General features: G+C 54.5%; 3 protein-coding genes across 8 annotated transcripts; 2 read left to right on the top strand and 1 right to left on the bottom strand.

Moving 5' to 3' along the window:
- Window positions 1-284: 284 nt before the first annotated feature.
- BCKDK (branched chain keto acid dehydrogenase kinase) lies at window positions 285-4,539 on the top strand. Of its 2 annotated transcripts, none has more exons than XM_086374824.1 (12): window positions 285-394; window positions 984-1,353; window positions 1,480-1,548; window positions 1,644-1,754; window positions 2,038-2,085; window positions 2,166-2,285; window positions 2,365-2,463; window positions 2,657-2,730; window positions 3,066-3,194; window positions 3,284-3,373; window positions 3,836-3,994; window positions 4,087-4,539. In XM_086374824.1, the coding sequence occupies exons 2-12, from the start codon at window positions 1,159-1,161 to the stop codon at window positions 4,229-4,231; spliced, it is 1,239 nt and encodes a 412-aa protein (XP_086230950.1). In that variant the 5' UTR covers window positions 285-394; window positions 984-1,158; the 3' UTR covers window positions 4,232-4,539. The 2 variants fall into 2 exon arrangements, with proteins under 2 accessions (XP_086230950.1, XP_086230951.1); XM_086374825.1 differs by having other exon boundaries at window positions 285-827.
- Window positions 4,540-7,010: 2,471 nt separating this feature from the next.
- KAT8 (lysine acetyltransferase 8) lies at window positions 7,011-16,698 on the top strand. Its single transcript, XM_086374822.1, has 11 exons — window positions 7,011-7,242; window positions 8,452-8,526; window positions 8,601-8,776; window positions 12,507-12,560; window positions 12,660-12,824; window positions 13,557-13,646; window positions 15,336-15,476; window positions 15,577-15,670; window positions 15,758-15,908; window positions 16,031-16,185; window positions 16,523-16,698. Exons 1-11 carry the CDS (start codon window positions 7,032-7,034, stop codon window positions 16,585-16,587), a joined length of 1,377 nt encoding a protein of 458 aa, XP_086230948.1. The 5' UTR covers window positions 7,011-7,031; the 3' UTR covers window positions 16,588-16,698.
- A 42-nt stretch (window positions 16,699-16,740) lies between these two features.
- Window positions 16,741-21,310, bottom strand: PRSS8 (serine protease 8). 5 transcript variants are annotated; one of them, XM_086374826.1, is made up of 6 exons: window positions 20,994-21,310; window positions 20,677-20,694; window positions 18,813-18,978; window positions 18,312-18,583; window positions 18,058-18,224; window positions 16,741-17,925 (listed from the first exon to the last, which is right to left on the bottom strand). In XM_086374826.1, the coding sequence occupies exons 1-6, from the start codon at window positions 21,076-21,078 to the stop codon at window positions 17,602-17,604; spliced, it is 1,032 nt and encodes a 343-aa protein (XP_086230952.1). In that variant the 5' UTR covers window positions 21,079-21,310; the 3' UTR covers window positions 16,741-17,601. The 5 variants fall into 5 exon arrangements, with proteins under 5 accessions (XP_086230952.1, XP_086230953.1, XP_086230954.1 ...); XM_086374827.1 differs by having other exon boundaries at window positions 18,813-18,975; XM_086374828.1 differs by lacking the exons at window positions 20,677-20,694; window positions 20,994-21,310 and adding an exon at window positions 19,850-19,962 and having other exon boundaries at window positions 18,813-18,975.
- Window positions 21,311-22,267: the final 957 nt, after the last annotated feature.

Genomic DNA, 22,267 nt, shown 5'->3' with positions numbered 1-22,267 from the left:
GTTTTGAACCAGGCACTTTGGTTTTCCACAAATGAGTCAAGACCTTGAGAAGAAGGACCAGACCTCAGAGAGGGAATCCAGATAGCGTTTGGTCTGTGCACGTTGCATCTCAGGGTATTCTCGCCCTGTCCCATTTCTTTCCCGAGGGCCTGCTTCCCAGAGAGACTAGGTAACTCTGGGGTTATTTGGGGGGTCTAGGAGCAGGGACATAACTTCTCCGGGCTGGGCGCGAGGGTGCGAGTCCTCTGCTCCAAACTACAACTCCCAGGAGGCACCGGGCGCCCATAGCCCACGCGACGTCACGGCGGCAGAGGGCGCAGGCGGCTAGGCTCGCCCGGCCCGGTCGACTCTTGGCCTGTACCGCTCGGACCCTGGCCCTGGCTCTGGCCCAGCGGTAAGGGGAGCGACCTGCGCAGACCATGCCCGCTAAGGCTTCGCATCACTTGACCGCACCCTCCGCCTTTGCCCTGGATCGTTGGAGCGCGCGTGGAGGGCGGGGGTGGGGGGACCAGCATCTAGCATATGGGGGAGATCTGGGCTGAACCAAGTGGCCCTGCGGAGGGAGGGACCTAGATGGGGACTCCCGAGCCGCTGCTTCCACGCAGCCAAACCTCGGTGCACAATTCTTTGTGCCACACGTATGCAGGCCAGACCCCAGTCGGGGTCTGAAGGGGCCGGATTAGGGGTCAGCCCCGCCCCTTGAACGAGGTGCAGCGGATCCGAGAGATCAGGGGCAAGGTTTCGGGCTGGACTGGTCTAAGGATCCCCTCCCCTCCAAGCTACCAGATAGAGCCTTAGATTGAAGAATAGTAACTCCAGAAAGCAAGGTGATCCAGGCTCTCCCTGTGTGTGTGTGTGTGTTTGGGGAGATGGTTGAAGGGGTTGGGCAGAGATGGTCAAATCTGATTATACCTGTGCTCACGTAGAGAGAGGGCACTTCTGGATTCAGATCCGTACAACTACCCCTTTCCCCGCCTTGGTAGATGGGAGCTGCTCCCCGGAGGCTGAGCTGGTCAGCATCGTCAACCGGCGCTCACCCCTGAAGTCAGAGAAGAGTCCCTGCCTACCCACATCCTTCTTGCCCAGTTTTGGGGTCGCCTCCGTCTATCGGGTCCTCAGCCCTACTGGCCACCCAGTCCAGTTCAAAGGAACAGAACGATGATACTGGCTTCGGTGCTGGGGAGCGGACCCCGGGGCGGGCCACCCCTCCGGCCTCTCTTGGGGCCCGCACTCTCGCTCCGGGCCCGCTCCACATCAGCCACTGATACCCACCATGTGGAAATGGCACGGGAGCGCTCTAAGACCGTCACCTCCTTTTACAACCAGTCAGCCATTGACGTCGCAGCGGAGAAGGTGTGCAGCTAGGGCGGTGAGGCCTGGGTCTGGAGCTGGAGTGGGTGTCCCGGGAAGGGGTGAAGCTAATATGGCCGGGGGCAGGGCGTTGGAGATACTATGCTCAAAGGCCCTCTGTCCCTTCAGCCTTCAGTCCGTCTCACTCCAACCATGATGCTCTATTCAGGCCGCTCTCAGGATGGCAGTCACCTCCTGGTAAGATTCCTGCTTCTTGTTTTGCTCTTGGGCCCTGGAGCTCTGACCCAGCCCCCCAGCCCCTGGCCTTAACTTCCCTCTTCTCTTTCTTCTAGAAAAGTGCCCGCTACTTGCAGCAGGAGTTGCCAGTGAGGATCGCTCACCGCATCAAGGGCTTCCGCAGCCTTCCTTTCATCATTGGCTGCAACCCCACCATACTGCACGTGGTAAGATGGCCTCAAGGGGGCATAGGAAAGGACCTTAAGTCAGTGTGCCCACCACCCATGGGGCAGATAGGGAGAGGGAACCAGAGTGGTAGAGACCTACCTGCCTAAAGGTTTCTGAGTCCTAGAGGACTCGGCCCAAGCTTTCATGGAGACTTGAAAGACCATGATGGGTTCGGAACCCAATGAACTGGGGTGGATGGCAGTCCCCATAGGTGGTCATGGCTGACTGTTCTCTACCTGTGCCCAAAGCATCCTTGTGAATTCCAACACCTCTTCCTTGCAGCACGAGCTGTACATCCGTGCCTTCCAGAAGCTGACAGACTTCCCTCCGGTGAGGGCTGGGCCAGGGCAGGGTGAGGGGCTGAGAGGTCAGGGCTGGACCACCCACGCTCACGACTACGTGGCTTGCAGATCAAGGACCAGGCGGATGAGGCCCGATACTGCCAGCTGGTGCGACAGCTGTTGGATGACCACAAGGACGTGGTGACCCTCTTAGCGGAAGGCCTGCGTGAGAGCCGGAAGTACATAGAGGTGAGGGCAGCACAATGTGGGCCCAGACCTGGTAGGGTCCTGGGAAAGGCACCAGGTTTCTGAGGCCTGCTCTTTATAGGATGAGAAGCTCGTCCGCTACTTCTTAGACAAGACGTTGACTTCAAGGCTTGGGATCCGTATGTTGGCCACCCACCATCTGGCACTACATGAGGACAAGGTGGGGCGCCGGGACCTGAGTATGTCAAGTGGACCAGAGGGAGCTGAGCCAGGAGCCCCGTTGGACTGGGGACCTGGTCCATGGGTCTGGGGAGAGCCCTGGGGCTGCTTCCATAGTCTAGAGTTTACAAGCTTTTGTTGCCCAAGATGTGGGTAGAGGTGATCTCTGGTCCTGACCTTCTTTCTCCTACCAGCCCGACTTTGTTGGCATCATCTGCACTCGCCTGTCACCGAAGAAGATTATTGAAAAGTGGGTGGACTTTGCCAGGTGAGGTTAGAATGGTTAAGGAAATGGACATCATCGGGCAGGGAAGGTCTAGGTCTGAGCACTTGCCCAGGATGTGGTCCAGGGCAGGATTTCTCAACTGTGGTACTGTTCATGTTTTGGGCCAGATTATTCTTTTCTGTAAGGGGCTGGCCTGTGCTTGTTAGGATGTTCAGAAGGATCCCTGGCTTCTACTCACTTGATGCCAGTAATATTCCCCAGTTGTGGCAAACAAAAATGTTGCTAGGGATTGCAAAATGTCCTTGGGAGGGTGGGGACAGAATCAGCTCCAGTTGAGACCCACTGGTTGGAATCTGAACCCTTGCTCCTATCCACAGACGCCTGTGTGAGCACAAGTATGGCAATGCACCCCGAGTCCGCATCAACGGACACGTGGCTGCCCGTTTCCCCTTCATCCCAATGCCACTGGACTACATCCTACCTGAGCTGCTCAAGAACGCCATGAGGTGGGCCGCTGGATGTATTGGATGGGGGCAGATGGGAACTGAGGTGAGGCAGGGCACCACCACCTACTGGTATTTGGCCCCTTGCACAGAGCCACAATGGAGAGTCACCTCGACACTCCCTACAATGTCCCAGATGTCGTCATCACCATCGCCAACAATGATATCGATCTCGTCATCAGGTTTGCCTTGGGTGCGAGTTGGGTGGTATGGATGCGGGTTTCTGGGCACTGTTTCTGATCTGCTGAATGACCTCAAGCTTAGTGAGACTTAGTGTTTCAGGACAATCTCTGGTCCTGAGATTGCCGGGAGCTGGACATGAGTTGATCTGGGGCCAATTGCAGGCCCCAGGGGCCTGCCTTTGTCAGAAACTGAGGGGCCCAGAGCAGGGAAAGAGTCAGAAATATGGTGCTGGGCAGAGAATAAATGTCAAGTCCTGTGAGAAGGTTTAAGCAGTCAGTGGCAGGAGTGAGGGTGGAGAAAAGTAGCTTATAAAAAGCAAGGCCCAAGAGTTCAGGTGACCACATTCCATGTTTGGGTGGGTGGAAGGGACAGGAAGGCCGACTTAGCACTCACTGTCTGCTTGGGAGGTAGTGAACCCCCACCAAAGCTGAGCCAAACCCCCGTTACCGTCATCCTGCCAGGATTTCAGACCGGGGCGGGGGAATTGCTCACAAAGACCTGGATCGGGTGATGGACTACCACTTCACTACAGCTGAGGCCAGCACCCAGGACCCCCGGATCAGCCCCCTCTTTGGCCACCTGGACTTGCACAGTGGTGGCCAGTCAGGACCCATGCACGGGTGAGGCCCCATCTGGCCAGAACAGAGGGGTGGGAGGGCCCAGGAGACTCAAGCCTCTGAAGCCTGTGTCCTGTCCCCCCGCCCACCCCCAGCTTTGGCTTCGGGCTGCCCACTTCGCGGGCCTACGCAGAGTACCTCGGTGGTTCCCTTCGGCTGCAGTCGCTGCAGGGCATTGGCACAGATGTCTACCTACGGCTCCGTCACATCGATGGCCGGGAAGAAAGCTTCCGCATCTGACCTCGCAGCCCTAGGCCGGCTGGCCTACCCAGGCTGGGCCACACTCCCTGCCAGGACCTCCCGGACCCGGCAGGGTACCACCCTGCTCCACACTGCTGCATCTCGGGTCTTAGGGCCCCAAACAGGTGGACTTACATGGAGCCAGGCACCGGCCCTCTTCCATAGGGTCCACTGCTTCCCTGCCTCCAGGCCTTAGAGGGGAGGAAGTGGGGACCCTCGAGGTCTTCCTCACCAGCTCCGTCATTCTCGTTCCTGGGGAACCCCACTTTGACCTGCTGTTTGTTATTAAAGTTCACATTTTGAATGCCCTCTCAGGCCCCATGTGTGGGGAGGGCAGATGAACCTTTGTTTCTGCCCTCTTTCAGGTCCCCTGGACCCTGGGTTTAACTAGTTCATGTCCTGGTCTCTTAACCATCCTCACTGCCTGGCAGACCAGGAACAGAATTGGCCCTGGGTTTCCTGCACAGTAAATTTAACTGGAGTGGGGATGAGTCGGGCAGTTTGTGCAAACCTCTCATTCATTTCATTTCCCAAATGTTTCTGCCTCCCAGACAATATGGAAGGCCCAGGTTGGCCCAGCTTCAGGCCTCAGTTCCGATTCTTCCCAGCAGTCACAGGTCATAGAGGTGAAGGTGACCCAGCTGGGCACTCTTCTGAGCCACCTGATTCCTAAACCTGAGTAAGGAAGGTTAAAAATACTGTCTGCCAGCCGTGCCTGCTATTGCCAAGTAAAAGAACACACAGGATTGTGCCCTGGCAGGCCCCAGAGGACAGTGGGGCCCGGGTAGGGGGGGCAAAGGGCTCCAGGGAGCAGGTGGTGGTGACCCCCCTAGCACCCATCTTGCCAGGAAGGAAGAAGGCTTAAAGCCTACTTGGTGGGACTGGTGATGGAAGTGGGGGACTGAGGGGAGACAGGAATTGTATCTGGTGGTGGGAAACCCTAGTGATTTGCCAGGCTGAAAATCTTGCTGCTGCAGTGCTGGGGGGAGGAGGAGGGGGAGGCTGGAGAGGCAGATAGTAATCAGGGTGAAAGACCTTGAAATTACAGCCCAAGAAGTGTGAGTTTTATCCTGGAGGTAGCAGGGATCCATGGAAGGGTTTGAAGCTAGGAAGGGTAGTTAGATTCCCTAGAGTGAATTGTTCAGTCATGTCTGACTCTTTGCCACCTTGTGGACCATATAGTCCATGGACTTCTCCAGGCCAGAATACTGGAGTGGGTAGCCTTTCCTGTCTCCAGGGGATCTTTTCAACCCAGGGATCAAACCCATGTCTCCCGCATTGCAGGTGGATTCTTTACCAGCTGAGCCACCAGGGAAGCCCTGGATTCCCTAGAAGCACATCTTACAAAGATTTGTATCCAAGCGATTTGTTGAGAAAGTGCTTCCAGAAGGGAGTAGGGGAGGCAGGAAAGGGAAGGGCAGGAGGCCAGGCAAGAGAGGTAAGCGGCACAATCATTGATGGACTCCTCTGCTGGATGATCATTTGTTTATTGTCCATATTTGATTGGGCAGGTACTTAAAACTCCCAGACTGAGAACTTCCATTTTCAGCTCTTTGAAAGCAAAACAGTTCCATTAACTTGAGAGACTTTTCACCAAACAAGCCTCTGGTGCTGGCTTCTGAAAGCACATCAAAGGTAATATGAGCACAAGGAAGCAACAAAAAATGATTCTGTGGGATCCGTGTGAATCATCAACATAGTTCTAAGGGTGGGTGGAGAGGGAACAAGTACTACAGTGTTAATTTTAAATTTTTTTCTTGCCTGACTTATTTCTTCCGTTTCATATGCTGCCAGAAGGGCATTTACCACTCCCTCCAAACTTCTTTATTTCCCCAAAGCCAAGTTACCAGCTCTTCCCACTGCCATCGCTCACAGATACTTAGATGTTTCCTGATCTGTAACCTCATCCTTAGGCCTTGGGCATTCCACTCCTCTTAGAATTGTTTCAAAGCCCAATAGCCAAATTACAAGTCAGGTATGACTCAGAGTGGCCAAAGGGAATGTTTATTGAGCACCTACCCTGTCTGGCATTGTGCAACATGCACTTGTTTTATATACGTAAGAGATAAATATATGGTTCAATCTTTATGGTTATATGGTTTATACAGTGTAACATTTAACGACATTCTGGGAATGGACACTCACAGTGTAGGGTCAGAACCCAGAATTCCTCACTTATTAAGCCCAAGACGCTGCCCATTATGTCCAGGGCCTTTGGCTATTTTCTGTTTAGGGAACTTGGTCATTTCTTTACAAACGCTTGATTCTGTGCGAGTGATTTATTGGACCTGCTTCCCTAATCCGATCTCCTTTTCCCATCCTGAACAAGGAACGCAGTTTCTTCAGTCTTTAAAAACGGGAGACCAGTATTTGGCTGGTGGAAGTGCATGGGATGGGTGTTAACCTCAGGCTCATCGCCCTAAAGCCAGGCATCCAGGGAGGCTGCTCTGGCTCCGCCGTGGTAAACTGGGGGCAGCGCCGCCCGATAACTGGCACATCTTGGCTTCCTCAGGCACCGGAAGTCTTAAAAAGATAGAGCTGAGACATCACATCAGGAAAGCCTTTCTCCTCTCTTTTAACTCTAGGGTGCAGCCATAATTCCAAACAGAAAACTCCAGGGTAACCGGCACAGTCAACGTCAATCTGGCCTGGCGCCGCGGAGACAGTCACACTAGCCAACGAGGTCCTGCCACGTCACAGACCCCGCCCTCTAGCTTGCTGCAGACTCCGCCGTGCTTCACTGACCCGGATCTAAAGGCGCTACGTGGCGCTATATTCTGTCGTCACTTCCACTACAACGATGGCGGCACAGGGAGCAGCTGCGGCGGTTGCGGCGGCGACTTCAGGGGTCGCGGGGGAGGGCGACCCCGGACCCGGGGAGAATGCGGCGGTCGAGGGGACCGCTCCGTCCCCAGGCCGCATCTCTCCGCCGACCCCGGCGCGCGGCGAGCCTGAAGTCACCGTGGAGATCGGAGAAACATACCTGTGCCGGCGGCCCGATAGCACCTGGCGTGAGGGCGGGGCCCAAGGCCAGGGGGCGGGGCCTAAGGGCGGGGCGGGGCCTGAGAGGGGTAGAACACGGTCTTTTGGACTTGCCCCGGCGCCGCCTACAATCCCCACAGCCTGGGCTTTAGCCAGTCTTCCTTCTGTGTTTTAGAGCCCCCATTCCACTTCCTTGCCCAGTCTTAGGCTTCATTCCCTTTTTTTGTTAACCTGCTTCCTCACTGGTCTCCCTTGTGTCTGTGACTTCCCCTTCTTATCCATCCCCTACAGCCGCCAGCGGAGAAGACCTCCCGGAACACAAAAACGAGCTTCCCCTGCCTTCTATTTTTTTGCGTCATTTCCAGAATAACCCCCAAATACGTTAGAATGGCCTTCGTCTTTGTCACCTCTCTGTTTTTTAGCACCCCTAGCAAAGGCCATTGACGGACCAGACCACGCTTTTAAGACCATATGCCTTTTACTGCTGGCTAGCCCCACTCATCCTTTTAGCATCATATCCCCTGTGATGTCACCCTTGACTCCCTTCAGGCAGAGTGAGTCGTTCCCTTCTGTATATTTCTGCAACATTTTCTTCATACCTGAGCTACGGTATATGTACCATTGTGTTGTCATTGTCTGTCTTCTATCAAAGTGTGAACTTCTGGAGGGCAGGACCGCTCATGATTCATCAGTGTATCTTCTGTACCCAGGAGCAGCCCAGCTCAGGGCCAGACTTGCAGTGGTTGCCTTACTCATTTGTTGAATGGTCCGCCATTTGGTGCTGTACTGAAAGCTTATTACCATTTGAGGGGGGCGCTGTTATCCTTATTTACACATGAAAGCGCTGAGGCTCAGAAAGCCAAAATAACTTGTTCAGTTAAATATAGCTAGGAAGTGGGGCTGTTTGAGTCCACAACTAGCTCTCATGACTTCTGAACAAGTGAATGACTGAGTATAGTAATACAGACCTTGAATTTGGAGCCAGACTTGAATTCGGTTAAATGTGCTTACTACTTTTCAAATAGTGAGCATACCTACTTTTCAAATAGGTAAGCCTCAGTTTCCTTGTCTCTAGTATAAGAATAAGAGCCCCAATCTGGCCCACTTCAAGACAGTGATTGAAGGGAGTGGCAGAGGTGAGCAGATGAGGTTAGCTTCGGAATCTGGCAACCTGCTCCTCTGTCACTCATTCCAGCCCCGTTTTCTTTCTCAGTGATCCTAGCCTTTTCCCTTCACAGATTCTGCTGAAGTGATCCAGTCTCGAGTGAACGATCAAGAAGGCCGAGAGGAATTCTATGTACACTACGTGGGCTGTGAGTAATCAGGTCCGGGTGCGGGGTTGGGGGAGAACGCTAAAGGGCAGCACCTTCATGACCCATCCTCACAGTTAACCGGCGATTGGATGAATGGGTCGACAAGAACCGGCTGGCGCTGACCAAAACAGTGAAAGATGCTGTGCAGAAGAACTCAGAGAAGTACCTGAGCGAGCTGGCCGAGCAGCCGGAGCGCAAGATCACTCGAAACCAAAAACGCAAGCATGATGAGATCAACCACGTGCAGAAGGTCCGGATCCCTTCCCTTCCCCAGTGCCCTCCCCTTCCCTGGGTCCCTCCCCTTCCCTGGGTCCCTCCCCTTCCCCGGGGCCCCAGGAGGCTCAGCATCCTCTCTGACTAACCTGGGTCCTGGTGCCACACCCACAGCAGCTCCCATTGCTTAAGCTCCTGCAGTATATGGGGGACTATCTACCTCTTCCCAGGTATTCTTCACAGACGAGAAAACTGAGGCTCAGAGAGGGTGAGAGCTTGGCTGTAGTCTTGTGGCAAGGAACTGACACAGCTGGGACTGGAACTCAGGCCTCTTGCAGCTTTTATGCCCCTCTTGGCTGTGCCACATTGACAAACAGACCTGCAAGTTCCGAGGGAAGGAAGAGAATAAGTGATTTAGGGGTACTTGCAATTGCCAACCCTTGTGCTGAGTGCTGTGCCTGGATAAGCTCATCAGGTCCTCTGTAACAACTTAATGCCACAGAGCTAATTAATTCTTTTTGAGGAAAGCAGGAAGCAGACTCAGAGAGGTTAAGTAACTTGCCTAAGGTCACACAGCTAGTATATAAAAGGGTGGGCTGAAATTAGAGTAATAATGGCACATTTATTGGCTTGTGAGCCACAGTATTAGGCAAAGTATTCTAGAACATGATCTCATTGAAATTTCACAGCAACTCTGTGAGGTAAACTTTATATCCCCAGTTTATAAGGGAGGTGCAGGTAGTTTTAGGAACCCAGTCAGGAATTAGATTTGCCAATTGGATTGTTCTACTTGGGGCAAAAGCCCTTAGCCTTGACTTGGAAATATCCTAAAAACTCCTGCCATTTATTTCCAAAGCTTGGATTTGGGGACTTCCCTAGTGGTCCAGTGGTTAAGACTCTGTCCTTCCAATGCAGGGGGTGTGAGTTCAATCCCTGGTTGGGGAACTAAGATCTCTCATGCCTCTGGGCTAAAAAAAATAGAAGCAAAATTTGGGTTCTTTTCTTGAAGCCAGCCTGCCCCTGGAGGGTTTCTTTTCTCCCATTTTGAGCCTCAGTTTCTTGATTTGTGAAATGGAGTGTGCAGATGAGAAGAGGCTTTATGAAGCTCTTAAGGAACCCAAATTTTTGGTATTTTCACCCAGCAATTGCATCCTGAGCACTCATTGTGGGTTTTGCAGCAATGGTTTGCAGACTGTGGGGCACAGCTATTAGTAGATAGCAAGATGAGTTCAGTGGGTTGTGGTCATTTAAATTTAAAAAATGGAATAACTAAGATAAAGTACAAACTATCAGTATATTGTCCTTTAATAAAGGTAAGTTGAGAAGTTCTTATTTCACATGTAAATATACATGGGTGTATACACAGACTGCCAACTGGTTAACAGTGCTGTCATTTAAAAAAAAAAATTATTTTTAAATGCTTTGAATCAGAAAGATCTCTCACCGGGGATTCCTGGTGGTCCAGTGGTTAGGACTCGGCGTCTTCACTGCCATGGCCCAGATTCAGCCCCTGGTCGGGGAACTAAGATTCCGCAAGCCATGTGGCGAGAAGAAAACCTGAAAGATGTCTCTAAAGCACCATCTAAGGCAGCACTGTCCTACTGAACATCCTGTGATGGAAATGGAAATGTGCTATATCTGTGTTGTCTGATACAGTAGCCACTACCCACTTGTGGCTATTGAGTACTTGAAATGTACTGAGAATTGAATTTTATTTTGAATGTAATGAACTTAAATCTAAGTAGCTGCTTGTGGCTAGAGGCTACTTTATCCCACATCACAGTCTAAGGTTTGCTCAGCTCCCCAGCCAGGTTGCCTTGGTAAATTAAGCCTCAAAGATGTCTTTCTAAGCTGGCAGTCAGCATGGTGGATGACCGTGGACCAGTGGTGGTCAAAGAGTGAATAACCAGCAGATTACTCAAAGAATGAATAATCAGCAAGTTAACCAAAGAATGAATAATCAGTGAGTTAACGATTAGCAAGGTTCTCCAGGGCCTCATTAATGTTTAATTCTAAATAAATTACAGCATTTATTGAAAAGTAGTGTTTTTGTAGTTCTTTAACCCATTTGCAGAAGAGGACTGATTTGTGAATTGGGAGATGTGTTTTAAAGAGGCACATGAGGAGGAAAAGCTCCCTTGCCTCATCTTTGCAGGGGTTTAGCTTTGGTGTTGGACAGACCGGAGGCCCATGCCCCACTCTGCTTGGTCCCGGTTCTGTGAGCCCACTTCTCCATGCCTCAGTTTCTTCTGTGCGGTGTGGATAGTGAGCACTCCCATCTCAGGCTCATGCTGAGTAATGTCTATGATGTGAGCACTTGGTACTTGGAACAAATGGCAGCTGGCTAGTCCCCAAGGGCGAATGACCTCATTTCTCCCTGTTTACTTCTCTGTAAAGCAGAAGTAAGAATATTGTGTCTCCACATTGCCAAAGGGTTAAATGAGGCCATCCGGCCAAGTGCTTGGTAGAAAGGGCTCTGGGTAAGACACTGGCCCCTGTCTCCCTTCTGAACCACAAGGCAAGGCTGCCGTCTTCTCTGGTGTAGGTCCCAGGCTTTCCTGGGTCACTTGTCAGGCTGGCCTTGGTTCCCTTTGCAGCCTCTGGCCTAGAACCTGGGCAGGCTATGATTGCCACGTGAGTTATATCCCTGCCTTCCAAAGACTTGGAAAATAGGGAAACCAAGATGGGGGAGACGGTGGGTACTGTTGTTGAGCAAGGCATTCCTGACCTGGGAAGGAATGTATTCTGGCTCAGAAGAATCCAGTCAGGCCTCCTGGATAGGGTTGGGAAGGGTGCTGGGCCTTCAAAGACAGAAAGAGCACAGTAAAAACAATGACACGTGATCACTCGCCACGCTCTGCCCCGTCAGGCACTCGCCTGGCTCATGCTCGGTACCAGGCTGAGTAAGCGTTTTCTGGCAGCTGTAGAAGAGGGAACGACATGGAGGCTGGGAGGAACTGCATGCGCAAAGGCGTGAAGACCAGAAACAGGACTGTCAACAGCAGAGCAGGGTTGAGCTGAGACAGAGGGCTGGGAATGCCCAGGCCTTGTCAGCAGCTGTCCAGACCTGACATGGTGGCAGTGGCTATTCGGGGTGGGGCAGAAGGAACCAATTCCAGAGATGACAAAGAGGTAGCACTGACAGGACGTGGCCATTATTCGAATGCCAGGCTGAGCGAGGAGGAGGAGCCTTGTGAGCAGGCTCATTATTGGTCTGGGGCAGTTGGCCCAAGGGTGATGCTTCCCAGTGAGTTGAGGAACCCAGGAGGATGAACAGGTTTGCAGGAGGAAAGGCCAAATTCCTTTCTGGACACCTGGGGCCCGCTGTGCCTGTGGGAGGGGCCTCTGGAGCCGTCCCATGTGCAGGAAGGAGGTCCAGGCACACTGGGGTGTCCCTACCGGTTCCTGATACGAGCGCAGAAGACCAGACCTGTTATTTCCTCTGTCTCCCAACAACTATGGCAGAACTGGATTGATCCGATTGGAAACACCAAAGCTCTTAGCAACCTAAGGAGTCAAGCCAGACCTTTTGATCCTAGCCCTGTTCATTAGGCAAACAGTCCAGATTTGAGCATCAGGGGGCTCTGGGATGGGTGGGTGGGTGGGTGGGCAGATGGGAGAGGGACTTGGACCAGCCAGCTCCGAAACCAGGTAAAATAAGCTTGCTCGATCTCCAGTTATTGTAGTTTAAGGGATGGGGTCTGGAAAACGGAAGAGGTGGCCTGACCCCTTCTATTCATCTCCATCCACTGCTCTTTCTCACTCAGACCTATGCAGAGATGGATCCCACAACAGCAGCCTTGGAGAAGGAACATGAGGCGGTAAGTACGGGGAGGGATCCTAAGCGGAGCTGCCCCTTCCCTGTTGCTCCTTTTGCCCCGACCAAGCCCACCTTCCCTCCACTCCCACCTCGCCCACAGATTACCAAGGTGAAGTACGTGGACAAGATCCACATTGGGAACTACGAAATCGACGCCTGGTACTTCTCCCCATTCCCTGAAGACTATGGGAAACAGCCCAAGCTCTGGCTCTGCGAGTACTGTCTCAAGTATATGAAATACGAGAAGAGCTACCGCTTCCACTTGGTGAGGCTGGGTTGGGTCTGGTGCACGCAGGGGGTGGTTGTTGAGGCTAGGGCTTCCTGAAAGAGTGGCCAGGGGAAGGAGAGACAGGCCCACAGCTGTAGATCCAAGGAAAAGCTGGCCCGGGTGGAGAGACCTGGCTTCCAGGCCTGACTCTGCCTTGGCTGGAGCCTCCCCAGACCTCAGGTTCCTCTTCTGTGGAATGGGGGCTTTCTGGGGTCCCTGGCCCTCACCACATATTTAGCAAGGCCAGTCCAGTGCCAGGTTCCTCTGTGCAAAAGAGGAAGTCAGCACAGCCCCGAGCCATGGGACCACGACTCCTGGACTGTTGGAATGCTTGGCCACACACAGGAGCCACCTGGCTGGCGTGGTGGTGTTTCCCACAGGGTGGATTTTTAGGCAGATGTGTATGGTTTAGGAAACAACCTTGTCCTGGCTGCTGGCCCTCCAGAGCCAGGCTGAGCTGGATTTGTAATTAGCCTGCTGTGTGATGTTTATGCCAGTTACCTGGCCTGTTACTGTGCCTCAGTTTCTCCATCTGTAAAAGGATTCATCTCCTTAGATGGTTGGGTGAGTTACTTGATACAGGTGAAGGGTGGATCCCCAGGGTCTCCAACTGGGGAAGTGGAGAGAAGCGGAGGCCTGCTGTCAGCCACACGGGGTGGGGGATGGGGTGCCCAGCGGGGAACCTCGGGACCCCACATCTGTGCCTCCCCTCTCTCACCCCCCACCCAGGGCCAGTGCCAGTGGCGGCAACCCCCAGGAAAGGAGATCTACCGCAAGAGCAACATCTCTGTGTATGAAGTGGATGGCAAAGACCACAAGGTGAGCCCTTGGGTAGAGTTACCATGGAAATGGGGGACGTGCTAGGCACTTCCTGATGATCCTCACCATCGATAAAGGGCAGAGGCCAGCCTTAGCATGAGAAGCGGCCTGCGGGCTTGTGCTTGGCCTGGCACCCAGCGTGTGTTCTGTGCAAAGTAAGCTGCCTATGGTGCTTACTTACCCTCAGCTTCTGGGTTTCTCTTCTATCCCTGAGGGATTTGGCTTCTGAGGGGGTAGCTGGGGGTGGCTTAGGCTCAGGTGCTTCTGGAACCCAGAGTGTAGATTGTCTGGCCTCAGGGTATTGTTCAAACCTGCATTTTCTTTCTGCCTGAAGAAATGGTGTTTGTTTTTCCTGGGTGGAAACTGCTCTGTGTGCGGTTTCCTGCCCGAGAGCTCTGTGGCTCTGACGCCAAGTTCCTTGTTCCTGAAGGACTTCAGTGGGGCGGTGTCTGGTCTCTGGGGCGTGCTTTGCTGTCGTGGACAGCTTGGCCTTTGCCTGCTCAGTCTAGGAGGGTCTCGCCGAGGGTCCCCAGTTCCCGTGCAAGGGCAGCGGAGTGTAAGATGCAGGGGACTGGCTTCTGAGTGGTTCCGGGCTTCAAATCGCCCTGTCACTTCCTTGCTGACCTTGGACAAGTTGCTTAAGGTCTTCTGTTCCTGTTTTCTCCTCTTTAAGACAGGAGTCATGCTAATATTTACCTACGAGACTTGTTAATGGAATAAATGAAACAGCAAAGTCAAGTACTTAGCCCAGTTCTTGGAATTGAGCAGGAACTTAGTAAACACGGGCTTTTGCCAGCCTTGTGATGAATAGCTTGCTAAATAGCCTCACGTGAGCCCCCTGTTCTGCCTTCCTGAACATCAGTGGGGTGGGGGTTGGGGTTGGAGGGGCAGAAAGAGACAGAGCAGAGACGTGGGTGTTCTTTCAGCTCCACCCTGTACAGCTTTGAGGCCTCAGGCAGTCCCTCACCCTTACAGATCCTCAGTTTCCTCCTAAGCAAAATGGGTCAGTGGTGCTGGGCTCACACAGCTGTCGGGTCAGGTGAGAGTGGTGGTAAAAGGTGTCCTTGATGTCTGCCATGCAGCCAACCTCAAGGTCCCACTGGCCCTCCTGACATTGGTCTCTGGCCTGGCACATCCGATGGGGTAGATAGTTTGGGCTGTGGAGTCAGGCTCAAGGGTTGTTCATCTGCAGACATTTACCAACCCCCCAGGTTCACCCTTCGCCATGTGCTAGGTCTGAGGGCACGGCTATGAGCAGACAGAACTCACACACCAGCTTGAGTCCTGCCCTGGCGCTCAGCAGGTGGGGGACCTTGGGCGAGCCACTGTCTCTGAGCCTGTTTCCTGAGCTGAAATAGAAGAGTCTGTGTCTCTAAAGATCAAACTCCTCTTGAGTGCTCAGCAGCAGTAGCCGTGATTAGCCCGGCTCTGCTGTGACCTCCTTGAGTGCTTGTACCTATCTAATTTTCCATTTCCCTGTCCATTAGAAATTGACTCTAAGACTCCTTGCAATGCTAAACACAGCCGTTCTGGTGAGGCTCCCACTTCTCACCGGGCTAGCACTGGCTACTCTCTGGAGCCTGGCACTTGGAACAGGCAGAGTGATAGTACCTGCCCAGACCTTGATGGAGCTAGGTGGAGGCGTTCTGCCTGCCGCTGAGCCTGCTTCCACCCACCCCCACCCCTCAGATTTACTGTCAGAACCTATGTCTGCTGGCCAAGCTCTTCCTGGACCATAAGACGCTATACTTTGATGTGGAGCCGTTCGTCTTTTACATCTTGACGGAGGTGGACAGGCAGGGGGCCCACATCGTCGGCTACTTCTCAAAGGTGCTGGGAAGCCCAGGTTGAGGGAGGTGGGGGGCGGGGGGTGGATGAACCCGAGTAGGGGCTGAGTCTCCCCAGAGACCCTGACCACCCACCCCTGCAGGAGAAGGAGTCCCCAGATGGGAACAACGTGGCCTGTATCCTGACGCTGCCCCCCTACCAGCGCCGTGGCTACGGGAAGTTCCTCATTGCTTTCAGTGAGTGGTTCCTGCAGGAAGGGCGACAGTGATGAGGGGTGCCAGGGTAGGGTGGGTCCTCAGTTTCCTCGTTTCCACCACCTCCAGGCTATGAGCTCTCGAAGCTGGAGAGCACGGTCGGCTCCCCAGAGAAGCCACTGTCTGACCTGGGCAAGCTCAGCTACCGCAGCTACTGGTCCTGGGTCCTGCTGGAGATCTTGCGAGACTTCCGGGGCACCCTGTCCATCAAGGACCTTAGGTAAGTCCTCCCATAGGGAAGGACTCTCCTCTGACTGCCAGTGATCCCCTCTCCTTGGCCCCTCCCAGCCAAATCCCTCAAGTAGACCTCTCTCCAGCATCTGCTCTAATCTGTTTGTGTAGCCAGATGACGAGCATCACTCAGAATGACATCATCAGCACCCTCCAGTCCCTCAACATGGTCAAGTACTGGAAGGGCCAGCACGTGATCTGTGTCACACCCAAGCTGGTGGAGGAACACCTCAAAAGCGCTCAGTATAAGAAACCACCCATCACAGGTGGGTAAAGGGGCTGCCCTAGGGGGGTGTGTGTGTGTGTGTGTGTGAGTGAGTGGTGGGGTATAGGTGTAAGGACCTCCAGGAGCCAAGGCCTCCTTTTTGCTGTCACCTGATCCCAAACCAGTCTGACCAGCTCCCAGGACCAAGCCTGAGGCAGGCCACTCATTCTGGACTTCCCTCTCCACCCCTACCCCCACCCCAGGAATCAGTCTGCCCTTGTTCCCATCTGCAGGTGAAACCTGGCCTGGGCCCAGGGCAGAGCAGCTGGGGTGACCGGCCCAGTCAGGGGAGCGGGGTGGGGGCCGTCCTGCCTCTCATCTGTCTTTTCTCCCTGCAGTGGACTCCGTCTGCCTCAAGTGGGCACCCCCCAAGCACAAGCAAGTCAAACTCTCCAAGAAGTGAGCGGCCTGCGCCTCTGCTCCTGGACCCACGCCTCCTTGCCCCCAGCCTGTAAATATGTACAGAAGTGTGTCATCCTTTTTTTAATAAAGTAAGTGCTGCCAGTGTCCCACAGCTGATGGGCTTCATTCATGTCACACACATACACATAGCCAGTTGTGCTCAGAACATTTTACTCCTTCTGACCCCCCACCCCAGATGCATGTTGGAGCCCAGTTCCGGTGGGGGCTCAGTCCTCCGGAGTCCAGGAGTCAGGGCTCAAGGGGGGCATGGCAGCCAATGAGGCAAGACTTGGGCCTTTTTTATCCTTGAAAACCTGCTGTCCAGAGGCAGCCCCAGGCTTCCCTGGTGGCTCAGATGGTAAAGAATCCACCTGCAATGCAGGAGATCAGGGTTGATTCCTGGGTCAGGAAGATCCCCTGGAGAAGGGAAATGGCCACTCACTCCCGTGTTCTTGCCTGGGGAATCCCATGGACAGAGGAACCTGACGGGCTACAGTCCATGGGGCTGCAAAGAGTCGGACATGACTAAGTGACTTACACACTTCAGAGGCAGCCCTGGCCCAGAAGACAGGAAGAAGGTGAAGTGATGGGGCTCATCAGACAGAGCAGGTGAGGTGCTGAGCCAGTCCTTCTTCAGTAGCCATCAGCTGGCCAGTCTTCTAGAAATGGGTGGGGAGCCAGGGCCCATTTTCGTAGCAGAGGGTCCTTGGGGGCTCCATAGGAGCCCAGCAGATAGGCTTGTGGACAGCAGATGGAAGTGACCAGAGGTTCTAGCCAGTACCACAGGCAATAAACTCCTGGAGTGGAGGTTACCGTCCCAAAGAACAATCCAGAAGAGTGGGCTCAGAGTTCAGGATGGTGCCTTGAACTCCCACAGGGTCCTGGGAGGAGGGAGTGACTCAAGTCAGGCCCCGGGCCCAGAGTGTCCCAGGTAGGGCCTAACACGGGAACAGCATCCGTCCTTGGGTGTGATGTGGAGGTCTCAGAAGCAAAGCAGCTCCCAGGAGTGAGTAGCTCAGTCCTCGTGCAGTGGGCGGAGGAGGCCCAGGGTCAGGCCAAGTGGTAGCAGAAGGATGGGTCCCACCAAGCCCTGTGCTGGGGCAGAGTTGAAACCCTTGTAGTGGCTGCAGAGGTGGCCATCGGGCTGGGACTCCTCCATTTGGGGCACCACCTTAGGCTGGAGCTCCGCCACTTTGTAGTGAATCCAGGAGGCATAAACGGAGGTCAGGGTATAAACACCGGGCCTGTTAGGGGCCCCACAGGCATCACCCCAGCTTACGATGCCTGCCAGGTACCAGCGGCCTGCCACTGGGCAGGAAAGTGGGCCCCCAGAGTCACCCTGAGAAGAAAATCACACAACAGTTGTCAGGACAGGACCCCAGGCCTCCAACCATCCAGGCCAAGCCCTCTCAAGCCCTCATCTCCCAAGACACACCCGTCTCCCCCACTCACCCAGACCCCCTGCATTTACCTGGCAGGCGTCCTTGCTCCCGTTCACGTAGCCAGCACACAGCATATCCTGGTCGATTACGTGGGGCTCCCCGGGCTTGGCATTGATATTGTACAGGCAGTTACAGGTCTCACGACTGATCAGCGGTACCTCAAGTTGCTGCAGTGGCCGGGGGTTCTGGAGGCTCACTGTGGGGGGCGAAAGATGCTTACCCAGGGTCTTCTAGCCTGAGTCAGCTCCCCTCTGCGTCTCTAGACGTCAGCCCTGTCCCTCACCTGAGGGGGCAACGTGGCCCCAGCCAGTGACAACGCACTGGAGGCCGTTGGGGAAGGAGGCGTTGGCTGCGGGGAGGCAGATGGGCCGGATGTAGCGGGAGAAGGTGACGGAGCTGCTGAGCTGGAGGAGCGCAATGTCCCCCATGGAGCCCTCGTGGGAATATTTCTCGTGGGAAATGACCTGGGCCACCCCGCGGACCTGGGTGTCAGTGCTGAAGTAATCCAGCTGGTGGGCGCCCAGCTTGACCTCGTATTCTTCTATCTTGTTGTCACTGCAGGCAGAGGAGTGAAGGCAGAGCAGCTGACCTTTTGGGTCCCACTGTGCATCCTAGTTTTATCCTATGACGTGTGACCTCTGGCCTTCACTCCTAACAGATCCTTAACAGGCTTTATTGATACCCCCTAGATCCAACGCAAGAACCCCCAGTCTCTGACCTACATTGATCCTTGAATCTTGACCCCCGCCCCACTTCCCCATCCTGCCCCCCACCCCATGGGTACCTTGGGAAGCAGTGAGCAGCCGATAGCACCCACTGATCGGACACGAGAGAGCCGCCACACACATGGGTGCCGTGGTGGTTGATGCTGACCTGCCAGGGCCACTGGCCGCGAGCTGCAGTGGTACCACCTGTGATGCGTCCTTGAGGGACCATACCACAAGAGTCTGCTGGGAGAGGAAGGGGAGAGGGTCAGGACCTCTGGAGCCAGCAGACCACTTCCTCACCCGACACAGCCCAAAAGTCTGGTTTGGAGCTTCAGGGGTGAGTTCACAGAAGCCCGCCAGGCTTTGTCCCCATCCCCCAGCTCACCAGTCACCTGCTGTCCTGGCTCATTAAAGGTCTCACCCAGCTTCTGTCCTCTCGGGCCTTCCTGTCTTCTATCTGATCTACTCCTTACATATCTGGCCAGTTCACACCACTGCTTAAATCCTTCCCTGGCTCCACTCTGCCCTTAAGAGAGATTCCGGACCTCCCGTGGCGCTGCCGTCCACTCCGCCACCCATCTGGACACTCACTGTCACGTCAGGCCACACACTAGACCTCTGGACCTTTGCTTACTCAGATCACTCCACCTAAGGTAGTCTTCCTCATCCCCACTTCTATTTGAAATGTGAAATGGTGATACTTTGGCCCCCTGATGGGAAAAGCTGACTCACTGGAAAAGACCCTGATGCTGGGAAAGACTGAAGGCAAAAGGAGAAGGGGGTAGCAGAGGATGAGATGGTTAGACATCAATGGACGTGAATTTGAGCAAATTCTGGGAGATAGTAGATAGAGGAGCCGGGAGTGCTGCAGTCCATGGGGTTGCAAAGAGTTGGCCAAAACTTAGCAACTGAATACAACAACTTCCATTTGCCTATAGTGGTGGTTCAAATACCAGCCCCTCTGAAGTCTGCCGTCACCCCGCTGGCTGAGATAGGTGATGCCTTAGAGCTCCCAGGGTCTATGCTTCCTGGACAGGGCTGTTTGCCTTCTCACCATCTACTTCAACCAACCAACTTGGGCATTCCCTAGGGGCAGAGACGAGGGCAGACTCACACGTCCTCGCTGCTGGGCACACGAATGGATCGTGGATGTGTTGAACAAATGAGCAGAACAGCCTGGATCCCAGGGTGTGAGCATCTCATTTCATTTCCAGGACAGCCCCACCCCTGTGAAGGCCACTGTTTGGAGCAGGACCCAAATGCCCTTCGCAAAGTCACCTTCTCAGGTGCAGGGAAAACCACCCAGCCAGGCTCCTCCCCATCTCCTCGTAAAAAGGACAATAGCTACCATTTAGGGACCAAGAGTTCAAGCGATGCCAGGCCCTGAAGGGGCTTTCACTTCCTTCATCTTCCTGACTCCTCAAGCAGCCCCAGGAGGTAGACAGATTGACTTCATTTTATTCTGGCTTGCGCTGCATGGTCTGTGGGATCCTAGTTCCCCAACCAGGGATCAAACCGGGCCCTTGACGGTGAAACCACAGGGTCCTGACCACTGGACCACCAGGGAATTCCTTCAACTTCATTTTAGAGGTGAGGGGACTGGCCGCGTGAGACATAGCGGTACATGGTGAAGCAGGGACTGCCAAGGAGACTAACCCTTGGTTTGTTCCCCTCAAAACAACCCACCTTTGGACTCAGACCTGAGTTCAAATCCCAGCGCAGCCACTTACTGGCTGTGTGCCGTTGGGCAAGTCACTTATCTGCCCGTCACTGTCTTAAAGATTGAGGCTATCATCCCCACCTCAAGTGCTACTAGGGACAACGGGAGTGGACGAAGCAGCTTTGCAGAGAGGGTCAGGTGCTCCAATGCTCCATGGAAATCTGAACCCCTGGCCCCACCCCTCACCTTCCCCTTCCCCATTCCTCCCGGGTGAGCCTCACCTTCAGCCGCAACGGCTCCTGGAGGGAGAGAGAAAGAGGGAGGGGTAAGCAGGGAAGCCTCTAGAATTCAGATCCCAGGCCCCCCACCCCCCAATCTGCTGCTTCTCCTGGAGGCTTCCCCACCCCTCACCTCAGCCCCAGGAGACCAAAGCTGAGGAGACAGGCCAAGAGCCAGTGAGGCTGAAGATGGGGTTCTTGAGCCCAGAATAAGGGACGTACCCCTGAAAAGGGTTATACCCTCGGCCCCAGTGCACTCCCCTCCTCCCCTTCCCACCCTCTCCTGTCCCATGCTCCCGGCCGCCCACGCCCACACTCACCTATCCCATTCCGGAATAATCCAAGCAAAAGCACAGTGGCCACAGCCTCCAGCCACCTGGGCCCCAGGCCCGACTTCCGGGCCATGGCCCAGAACCAGGTGCCCTGGGCACCCAGGGGAAGGGACCTCAAAGGCAGAGGTAGGGGGTCAAAGGCAAGCTCCAGGTGTCGGGATCGCGGAAGGTAGGAGAAGCAGGTGTCCAAGGCTAGCTTCAAAGGTAGGAAGTGAGCGCAAGGGAAATGCTGGGGTCTCTGCAGCCGGGCAGTGAGGACCGGTCTCCAGATCGCCCTGGGTACGCACCGACCTTCCTTCCGGAGTGGCAGCTTCAGGAAAGGGCACCTACCTGCCTGCCCCGCCCCTGGCCCCGCCCCCTCGCTCAGCTCCACCGGCCTCTCTCACCATCCTAGGCTGTGTGTGTGCGTGTGTGACCCCTAGGCTGTGTGTGTGGTGGGCAGGAAGGTGGGGAGGCTGTTGTTTAAGCAGCCCCAGGCAGGGCTGGAAACCTGGATGTCTGGATTCCTGACCCAACTGCTCTTGGGCCCAGGTCTTTCAGATCTCCCATACCTGTTATGCCCCCTCAGGGCCCGGCCTGGCCTCTGTTATCTTACTGCTCCCTCCTTCCCTCCTGTAGCCTGGTGTCTGAGCCCCGGGACACCCGGCTCTGCCCCGGGGCTAGGGCTCCTTCAGGCCCTACTGTGGAGCCTGCAACCTCATCTGCACGTGGTGAGGTGTGGTGACGTGTCCGGGGATGCTCATCATTCCATACATATTTATTGAGAGCCTAATATGTCCCAGGTACAGAAGACAAAGTGGGCACCATCCTGCCTTCCCTGAGCTCATGGTGAAGTTGAGGTGACAGGCCTGAATCACAGGATGACACAAGCAATTACAGAATAACTTCAGGCGAGGCTGGAGATGGAGAAAGAAGCACGAGGCGGGGGGTGGGGGGGGTGGCGTGGGTGGGGGAGGGCAGCTCTGGAGGCCATTGACAGGAGGCTGGCATCTAGGCTGGCATCAAGAAGGGCTCCTCAAGAAGGTGCCTTTCAAACTGAGACCTCAAAGGGTTTTGAAAAGGTGTTAACAAGGCAAAGATGGGGAAGGGTGGTCCAGGTGAAGGGTCCTCTAGTGGAGGGTGCGGGGGCCCATGTGCCTGGTCTGGGGAGTCAGGTGTTTCCTCTGTGACTCTAGAAATTCGGGCAACTGGGAATGTGTATTGACTTCAAGCTTTAGAAAAAGAGAGCCCTACTTGCCCACCTTCCTTCCCTGAAACTAGGC

Source organism: Bos grunniens, chromosome 25 (genome assembly GCF_055505025.1).
Source record: "Bos grunniens cultivar Pamir isolate PY7600 chromosome 25, Bosgru_T2T1.0, whole genome shotgun sequence".
Taxonomy (NCBI): Eukaryota; Metazoa; Chordata; class Mammalia; order Artiodactyla; family Bovidae; genus Bos; species Bos grunniens.
The sequence above is the reverse complement of the archived record's forward strand: the minus strand, read 5'-3'. Positions and strand labels throughout refer to the sequence as shown.

Bases quoted from the DNA above. Each gene is read 5' to 3' on its own strand.
- BCKDK (XM_086374824.1), top strand. From the start codon at position 1,159: ATGATACTGGCTTCGGTGCTGGGGAGCGGACCCCGGGGCGGGCCACCC. The intron at 1,549-1,643 runs GTAAGATTCCTG...TCTTTCTTCTAG, and splicing joins AGGATGGCAGTCACCTCCTG to AAAAGTGCCCGCTACTTGCA. The intron at 3,995-4,086 runs GTGAGGCCCCAT...GCCCACCCCCAG, and splicing joins CAGTCAGGACCCATGCACGG to CTTTGGCTTCGGGCTGCCCA.
- KAT8 (XM_086374822.1), top strand. From the start codon at position 7,032: ATGGCGGCACAGGGAGCAGCTGCGGCGGTTGCGGCGGCGACTTCAGGG. The intron at 7,243-8,451 runs GTGAGGGCGGGG...TTCCCTTCACAG, and splicing joins GCGGCCCGATAGCACCTGGC to ATTCTGCTGAAGTGATCCAG. The intron at 15,477-15,576 runs GTGCTGGGAAGC...CCACCCCTGCAG, and splicing joins TCGTCGGCTACTTCTCAAAG to GAGAAGGAGTCCCCAGATGG.
- PRSS8 (XM_086374826.1), bottom strand. From the start codon at position 21,078: ATGGCCCGGAAGTCGGGCCTGGGGCCCAGGTGGCTGGAGGCTGTGGCC. The intron at 18,584-18,812 runs GTACCCATGGGG...CTCTGCCTGCAG, and splicing joins GCTGCTCACTGCTTCCCAAG to TGACAACAAGATAGAAGAAT. The intron at 17,926-18,057 runs GTAAATGCAGGG...TTTTCTTCTCAG, and splicing joins GGAGCAAGGACGCCTGCCAG to GGTGACTCTGGGGGCCCACT.